We start from the raw sequence: 9,788 nt of genomic DNA, 5'->3' as shown, positions 1-9,788 counted from the left end.
TGACTATTTCTTCATGGCAAAACTTACGCACAAACCTTTTTCCCCACATCTGTCTTTTCCCCACACATGCTTTCAATTTCACATACCCATACCTCCTGCCTATGAAAACTTGTGCAGAGGAAAAGTGGACCAGTTACCCATAGGTACCAATCAAATATTTTTTAATTTGCAGAGGCCTTTTTAAAAATAAGTCGAGTTTCTATTGGCAGTTGGTCAACTTTTCCTCTTTAGCCCCACACATACACAATGCCTCCAGCCCCCCACACATATGTCTCCAGCCCCCCCTCCACATACCTTTCCTCCCACACACGCAAATCCTTCAACCTCTCCTCAATGGTCTCCAGCATCTCTCCCTCCAATTACCTTCAACCCTCCACAATTGCCTTTAGACCCCCACAGCTACTCCAGACCCTTACCCAACCCCTTTCAATTCCCTCTAGACTTCCACCCCACAATTGCTTCTAGCCTCCCACAATTGTCTCCAGACCTCCTGGACTACCCCTTTAAACCCAAGTAATGATGGTACTACAAATAGTTACAAAACGTAATGAATGTGACCAACGTGTGGGACGAAGTAGAAGACTTAATTGCTTCTTTAAATATAATAAACACTTAATTTCACATATAGAATATAAAAAATATAGTACTGTCTTGATAAATCTTCCAGTACAGTTTGTTGGCATAGTAATTATTAAGATCACATCCTCCCTTTTAAAGGGGTACTCCACTGTAAGAATTTTTTTTTTAAATAACACATAACAAAATTCACACATCTGTTCAACTTTCTGGCACCAGTTGATTTAAAAAAAAAAAAAAAAAAAAAAAAAAAAAAGGGGTGGTGATGTTTGATGTCATCAACCTGACATCACCCCTTGAGATCACTGCTGTCAGTAATCACTCCGTGGTGATATCAGGGTCGATGTCAGGGGGCAATGTGAAAGGGGATGTCGGAGCTGATGTCAGTGAGTGATTTTAGGAGACGACAGTGGATGGCGTAAACATTAATAAAGATAAAAAAATCCAGAATCAGCAATCGTGCTGATGTCTGCCATTAACACCTCAGATGCCGTGATCAATACTGATCACAGCATCAGCAACAATGTGGTTCTTCTAATGGCTGATCGGATCACCCACAGCATGACCATGGACAGCAAAAATGGTGGACGGAGGTTCCCTTCGCCTGCCTCTGCTGCTCTACCCATCCTATTCTGACCCCTATAACTTTATTTTTCAATCTACAGGGGCTGTATGAAGGCTCATTTTTTGCGCCTTGATCTGTAGTTTTTATCAGTAATTTTTGTTTTGATGGAACTTTTTAATCGCTTTTTATTTTATTTATTTATTTATTTTTTGCTCTATGAAGTAACCAAAAAATCAGCAGTCCTGGTATGTTTTTTCTGTATGTTAATGCCATTGACCGTGCATAATTCGGACAGTAATGCATGCGGCATACCACATATGTTTGGTTTTTTTGTTTACGTTATTTTGTTGGTAAATGGTAAAATGAGGGGATTCAAACTTTCATTAGCCCCATCAGTACCAGGCCAATTTTGGCCTTAAGGACCAAGACTCATGTTCCACTCTATGTTGTAATAAACATGGGATGTTTTAACTTTATCAAGGTGGTTCTAAAGGTTTTTTTTTTTTTTTTGTGAAATATTGTACTTTATTAAATTTTAATTTACTTGATTACATTTTTGTCAATACAGTCTGCATTTTTGTGTGAAAAACGACAAAATTCCGTGAAAAATTTCAAGTTTGAATTTTTTCTGAATTCCAGATTCTGTGCTTGTCAGAAGATAGTTTTGCCTCATAAATTAGATATTAATTAACATTTACAATATGTCTACTTCATGTTGAAATCATTTGTTAAATGTTTTATTTGTATTTTTTTTTTTTAGGATGTTACAAGGCTTAAAAGTTTGGCAGCAATTTTCAAAATTTTGGAGAAAATTTCAAATTCAGATATTTTTATAGACCAGTTCAGTTCAGACGTAGATTTGAAGGGCCTGTATGTGAAAAGCACCACTGACCATAATTAAAATTACAATTGATATGTTAACTCTTTAAGTGTTTTATGGAAATGAAAACAAAGTTGAAGTGGAAATGTAAAAATATCCCTTTATTTGCAACTCTGTATTTATTCCCCTAGTTCTAACGCATTTAGAAATGTCCCATATGTGGCCCTTGTGCGCCACATAACTCACACACAGGCCTTAGACATAAATGACACAGTGTGGATGTTGGGTCTTCCTTTTTGTTTGGGATATTTTTTAGGCATCCTATCAAGATGCAGAGGCCTTTTGGTCCCAATATATTTTTACAAGAGAAATTGATGTTTTCAATGGTACCTTTTTGGGGAACATGTGACACTCTAATTGCTTTTTATTCCATTTTTATTTTTAAGGTGGTACGAATAAAAAAACAATTCTGCCATGTTTTTTTTTTTTTTTTTTTTTTTTAAATCTGTATTATCAGCGCTCCATTGCTACAGGCTGCTGAGGCTTCATGCAGGACTGGAGCACCGATCGGACTGAGCCATGTAGGGACCCTCAGTCTGTCCTCTGATCAGGATGCCCTGGATCCTTAAAGGGAACCAATTATCAGATTTTACCCTATATAACGCTTGGCAACGCGTAATATAGGGTAAAATCTTTATCCTCACCATTCCTGAGGGAAGTTTCTGCTTGCGAAGATGGTGAGGATATGAACTTATAATATGGGCCCTGTAAGTAGTCCCCTGGGCAGGGAGCTCCTCTCACCTAGTCCCATGTCTTCGGCCGCAGCGACGCCCCCCCGACTTGATTGACTGGCCACGTCATCACTCTGCTCCATCTGTTCAATGAGCAGAGCAATGAAGCATCCCGTCAATCAAGCCAAGGGGGTCTCACTGCCGGCCGAAGACACGAGACTAGGTGAGAAGAGCTCCCTGCCCAAGGGACAACTTACCTGCGTGGCGAGAACTAATTTAGAAGTGCATATCCTCACCAATCCCGCAGGTAGGAACGTTTGCCAAGCGTTATATAAGGCAAAATCTGATGATTGGTTCCCTTTAAGTGGTTAAGTAGATAATTAACACCCTTGATCAAATTTTTTCTTTAGAATATAATAAGTATCCATTTTTGGATATGGACTTTTCAGAATCAGAAATTACCTTACTGAGACTGGACAAGCGCACACATGTGGCATAGATAGGGGGGCCCCTCAGTAAGCCCTGACTGTTATGGAAACACATTTGCACCTAGCAGTCACATCGTTCGAGTTTCAGTGAGTTTCAGATGCCCAGAAACCTCTTAAAGTTAAATGCTCCATTTGCGAATTGAACATGGCATTGAAGAGATTAAACTACTATTACAGGTTACTTTACTTCTGGTAGGCAGAGCAGGAGCCCAGCTTTCATGCAATATGCGATCTCCCAGTGCAGGTCCTGCCTTTCTGTCATAACCTATTATGGTCTGGTTACTAAGGTGTTTAAGTGTTTGAGTTTGTTAATTGAAAAAAACATGTGACCAATGAGAAATCTTTCTCATAATCCTTGACAATTAGCTGTGCTTACTACTCAGAAATCTTGTCAAGTAAACTTGAGCACTATTATCTATTTTATATTTATTTTATTTAGGGATGTCCCAATACCATTTTTTTTAAGACCGACAGAGTACCAATACTTTAATTCTAGTACTCTCAAATACCAAGTACGAGTACTTTTATTTTAAAGGGAATCTGACACCAGGGTGACCCGGTTTCTGGCGCTGCTTATCGTGCTGATATGTGGGTTCTTGTTGTGTACAATGGAGGCGTCTGCTGTAGTATGAGCCAAGATCTCTCTCTTCTACATTGGACAGAACAGGGAATTTGCATTGGCGGCGAGACCGATGTCTCTGGAGCGATTGCACTGATGTTCACATGGTGAGCAGCAGTAGAAACCGGGTCACCTGCACTATCTACCTATAAATTCAAGTTAGTGCAGGTGACTCTGCTGTAAGATTGCCTTTAATAGTAGGTAGTATCCCCTTGTAGGTAGTATAGATATCTACAGACATTAGACAGCAGCCCCCTGTAGACCGCAGCCCCCCTTGTAGACAGCACCCCCCCTTGTCCCCCTTGTAGACAACAGCCCCCCCCCCCGGTAGAAAGTGCTCGCTCTTGTCCCCTTTGTAGACAGCAGGCCCCCCCCCCCCCTTGTAGACAGCAGGCCCCGCCACTTTGTAGACAGCGCTCCCTCTAGTCCCCCTTGTAGGGAGCAGGCCCCATCCCCTTGTAGGGAGCAGGCCCCATCCCCTTGTAGGGAGCACTCACCTGCAGCTGTCCTCGGTTGTTGCCGCTCCGCTGTACCGTTCTCCCGATCGCATCATGGCATCCTATAGAGGAGCATGGGACATACACGTCACTCTGCCTCCTCCGTAGCGTTACGCTGGGCGCAGGGGAGGAGGAGTGATGTGTGTGTCACATGCTCCTCCATAGGACGCCATGATGCGATCGGGAGAACGGGACAGCGGAGCGGGGCCGCACAGCAGCAGGTATTCGACATGGTATCGGGAACATTAAACGAGTCCCCGATACCATGCAAATGCCGAGAATTGGCCCTGATACTGATACTAGTATTGGTATCGGGACATCCCTAATTTTATTATAATACTTCTCTACAACGATTGCCTAATTAATTGTATTGCTTTCAGGTAGTAGCTACACTTATACAACATATTACTACCTGAAAGCTATCTTATCAATTTGGCTATTATTCTAGATAGGTATTATAATAAAATACATTTTGCCTCTTCTGTCTCTACAAACTAATTTCATAGTACTCGACAGAGTTATACGGGGTCATTTTTTTCACTTAAGCTTAGCCATAGTATTGACATAATATCCTACGTAGATTTCAAATTAGAGGAAAAGATGTACACATCCAGTATTTTTTACAGTGATCAGTTGCTGACTAAGAATGCTAATGAATGAGGGAAGTGTTCTATTGCGTGAAATCCTTTTGGATGTTGCTATACTATCCTAAAATAATTAATACCACATTTTTAATAATAATAATAATAACTCCTTTAAATCTGTAGAGTACTATCAAATTAGTTTGTAGAGGCAAAAGAGGCAACTGTCATCTCTGTCTCGCAAGATGCATTGCTGTACCACCATTTAAATGGTAATTGCATTCTAATCTTTTGCTTGAAAAAATGGGCACATTTGGCATAAAGGCATCAAAAGCCTTGCACACTCAACAGTAAGAGTTGTACATTTAAAGATATACAAAAAAAAACATAGTAAAGATGCATATTAATGTTTTTATTTAATCTGTAATTTTAGGCTGGGATGATTCGTACAGACAATGACGAGTTTTTTATAGAACCACTGGAAAATGGTAAACAAGAGGAAGAGTCTGGTAGAACCCATATTGTGTATCGTAGATCAGCTATCAAACAATCCATCTCAAGTCAAGACAACTATACACACCATACTAGTAAGTTATTAATAATAATAATAAAGCAATTTTTTTCATTCTCTGTATATTTTGCATACCAACAAAGGAATCTATTTAAAGGGGTATTTCAGGATTTTTTTTGACTATGCTACAGGGGCTGTAAAGTTAGTGTAGTTCATAAGTGTCTGTACCTGTGTGTGCAATTCTTCTGTGACTTTTGCCCCAATATTTGTTTATAACAGCATACAAAATTACTCCGGTCTCGAGTTTTCCCAGGTTGCAGTGCGTCAAGTCTGACATCACTAGTCGGGTAATGACAGGGTGCCTGTCTGCTTCAATGGGTGGAGCGACCACAGGGTGGGGGAGAGATAATTTTGCAACAGCTTGAGGCACCCTGGTTAGAAATCACTGGTCTTCTGAATGAAATGCAACTAATTTGTGTTTCGATGGGTGGGGTGGCTGATGTGTGGGAGGGAGGAAAGTGACCTCACTTACAAACTATGTGATGTGTAGTTTGAAAATGAAATCCAACAGGAAACTCCAAGTTCACAAAAAGATAGCCACAGCGTTATGGTAATCTCACAACATAGCCATTTAGCCCCAAGGCATGTGCAGATCCTTCCTAATCATGTCCATTACTGTCTGGCAGGTACGTACTAAAATTACCCTATAGTGGATAACCCATTTTAAGTTTCATATGTTTGTGTACAAGTCTGTGTAAGGCATACACTGACAACTGCATATACATGAGAGTAGATGACTGTAACACACTATTCAAGAAGCTATTTGAGTTCAAGAATAATGCATTTCATACTGTGCCACACATGGTCAGTGCATAAAATAAGAATGCTGGGATTAGGGAAGGATATATGTAAATGGGTTAGCAACTGACTCAGTAATAGGAAACAGAGGATATGTGTCAATAGCACATACTCAGATTGGGGGACAGTTACAAGTGGAGTTCCACGGGGCTCAGTATTTGATCCACTTTTTTTCAATGTGTTCATTAATGACCTTGTAGAGGGATTACAGTGTAGAAATATATTTTTATTTGCACATTGTGTTGGGGGTTTAGTGTTAGGTTGGGTGGTGGTTAAAAGGAGGGAGGGGGTTTCTATGGGACTTTGTGTATATATAGAAAATCCGGGACTGGTTCATGGACGTCTGGTCTGTACTGGACGTCTGGTAACATGTACTGGGGGCTTGGTATGCGGGTTGTTTAGTTTGTCTTGGATTGTATATTCTTTCTGTTATTGGGTATTGCATGATTTAGTTTTTGAGGTTGCAACTGGGCCAGGGAATTCACATTTAATATTATTTTATATACCGTATATCCCGGCATATAAGACGACTTTTTAACCCCGAATTTTCTTCTGAAAAGTCGGGGGTCGTCTTATACACTGGGTATTGAGGTCCGGGATAGGAATACCTATGCTTATCTGCCCGGGCCGGCTCCCGTGTGTGGCTGCAGGCGGGGGCCGGCCATAGCAAGTAAAAACGAATACTGTATACTAAAAACCAGGGGGCCTTCAGCTGTTGTGAAACTACAACTCCCAGCACGGCAAAGGCTGTCCGGGCATGCTGGGAGGTGTATTTTTACAACAGCTGGAGGCCCCCTGGTTTTTATTATACAGTAATAGTTTTTACCTGCTCTGGTTGGCCCCCGCCTGCAGCCACACACGGGAGCCGGCCCGGGAAGATAATCATAGGTATTCCTATGCCGGACATCTGTGTCCCAAAAAATCTTTTCGGGACATAAGGATGTCCGCCGGTTTCTTACAATTACCCGGCGTCCTCCTTCGGTCCTCCTTCGGTCCTCCTGCGGTCCGGTCCTCCGTCTCTATGGTTGTACGCACGGGACGTCAGTGACGTCACGTGCCTACAACCATAGAGGCAGAGGAGCGCAGGACCAGGAGGACCACAGGACGTGTGCCAACCGGGGCCTGGTGAGTGACCGGCCGTGCTATCTTAAGTGACCCGGTCACCGCTCCCCGGTCCTGGCACCTACTGCTATGGTCCATAGGCCATAGCAGTAGATGGTGACCCGGGCCGGAGGAGCGGTGATCGGAACACTGTGGGGGCAGTACAGACATACAGCCTCCAGCCATACACTGTATATGGCTGGAAGCTGTATGTCTGTTGGGGGGAGCTGCCTACAAATGTGGGGGGAGCTGTCTACTATTGTGGGGGAACTGCTGACCTAATGGGGGGGGAGCTGGCTACAAATGGGGGGGGAGCTGGCTACAAATGTGGGGGGAGCTGGCTACTATTGTGGGGGAAATGCTGACCTAATGTGGGGAAATGCCTACTATAATGGGGGAACTGCTACTAATGTGGGGGAGCTGCCTACTAATGTGGGGTAACTGCAGACCTAATGTGGGGTAACTCCCGACCTAATGTGGGGGAGCTGCCGACCTAATGTGGGGGAGCTGCCGACGTAATGTGGGGGAGCTGCCGACGTAATGTGGGGGAGCTGCCGACCTAATGTGGGGGAGCTGCCGACCTAATGTGGGGGAGCTGCCGACCTAATGTGGGGGAGCTGCCGACCTAATGTGGGGGGAACTGCCGACCTAATGTGGGGGGAACTATACTGCCAACCTAATGTGGGGGGAACTATACTGCCAACCTAATGTGGGGGGAACTAAACTGCCTACCTAATGTGGGGGGAACTATACTGCCTACCTAATGTGGGGGGAACTATACTGCCTACCTAATGTGGGGGGAAATATAAGGTACCGTACATCGCGGTAGAAGGGGTAGTCTTATATGGTGAGTATATCCCAAACTCTCTATTTTAACTGTAAAAGTTGGGGGTCGTCTTATACGCCCAGTCGTCTTATACACCGGCATATACGGTAGTTTATTAGTATGTTATGGGTATTATAGGAGAAATGTCTTGTAAATAGTGATATGTTGTTTTCTGTTATTTATAAGGTGTAAAATTTTTATAAAAATTAGGGATCGACCGATATCGTTTTTTAGGGCCGATACCGATAATCCGTGAAGGTTAGGGCCGATAGCCGATAACTTATACCGATATTCCAGTATAAGTTATCGGCTATTTATCCCCCCACGACACCACTGCAGTGCATTGATTTAAAGCGGGCGCTTTAAATCAATGCACTGCAGTGGCTTTTGCGGTGCCATAGGCCGCCGCCGCCACCCGCCTCTCTCCCCCTGCCTGTCCAGGGGTCCTGAGTCCTATCGCCCCCACTGCGCCCCCCCCCACCGCCACTACCGCGCTGCGCCCCCCACTACCGCGCCGCACCCCCCACCGCCGCGTTGCACCCCCCACCGCACCGCTCCTGCCCCATTGCCTCCCCCATCCCCGGTTTTATAATTACCTGTTCCCGGGGTCCACTCTACATCTGGCTCCGGTGGCGTCCTCCTGAGCTGTCACTGTGCGCACAGCGTAACGCAGGACGCAGCAGGAGCCAGAAGTAGCGTGGGCCCCGGGAACAGGTAATTATAAAACCGGGGATGGGGGAGGCAATGGGGCCGGGGAGGTGCGGTGGGGGGTGCCACGCGGTGAGTCGGGGGGGGGGGGGGGGGTCTCGGTGCGGCGGGTCAGGGGGGGTGGGAGCGGTCGCGGTGCGGGGCATTATCGGCTAGGTAATTGCCAATACCGATAATGCCCAAAATCGTGATTATCGGACGATAATATCGGCCAAACCGATAATCGGTCGATCCCTAATAAAAATGGCATCTTGCATTACATGGCACATCACGTGACACATTAGTTGACATCCTGCTTCACATGTGGAAAAATCTCTACTTCTAGTTCTGTACAACAGGAGATATGCTATTATGTAAAATACTTACATAGGTATAAAACATTGCAGAGGGTTTCCTGTGTGCTAAGGGACTAACAGATTACCATGGAAGGGGATTTAAGGAAATATATACGAAAATATGCATCAAAATCATATGTGAAAAACTTCGAGCTATTTAAAATCAGACTATTCAGAAGGTATAAATACAGACAATAGTAAATTATGAAAAATATGATTATGAAACCGAGAAAAATAGAAACACCAATGATGAGATATAATCATACATTTTAAAACCAAAAATAGAGAAACAGAAATACAGCACATCCACAATTTGTATTTTGATCTACTTGCTTCTCAGCAGAATTTCAAAAACTAACATGTTTTTTTTTTTTATATTTTGATTCACATATACAATATGTCTACTTTATATTTTCATCATAAAGTTGACTTATTTTTTTTTTTTTTTTTATTCAAAAGAATTTTATTAAGTGAGCAATAAACAAACAGTATCAAAGAGCATTGATAGAGTACTCAATGAGAATCCTCAGCAGTCGGAACAAAAGAAATAACAGCATAAAAAAGATAAGGCA

The 9,788-nt window shown here is 43.2% G+C and overlaps 1 protein-coding gene across 1 annotated transcript in view; it reads left to right on the top strand.

Annotated features, from left to right (window-relative positions):
* LOC130267183 (A disintegrin and metalloproteinase with thrombospondin motifs 2-like) overlaps positions 1-9,788 on the top strand; it is a 761,535-nt gene that overhangs the window by 124,455 nt on the left and 627,292 nt on the right. The window contains 1 exon segment of the mRNA XM_056516542.1: positions 5,311-5,464. Coding sequence (XP_056372517.1) covers positions 5,311-5,464 — 154 coding nt within the window.

Source organism: Hyla sarda, chromosome 4, assembly GCF_029499605.1.
Source record: "Hyla sarda isolate aHylSar1 chromosome 4, aHylSar1.hap1, whole genome shotgun sequence".
Lineage (NCBI taxonomy): Eukaryota > Metazoa > Chordata > Amphibia > Anura > Hylidae > Hyla > Hyla sarda.
Note: the sequence above shows the minus strand (reverse complement) of the source record. Positions and strands in the feature narration are given on the sequence as shown.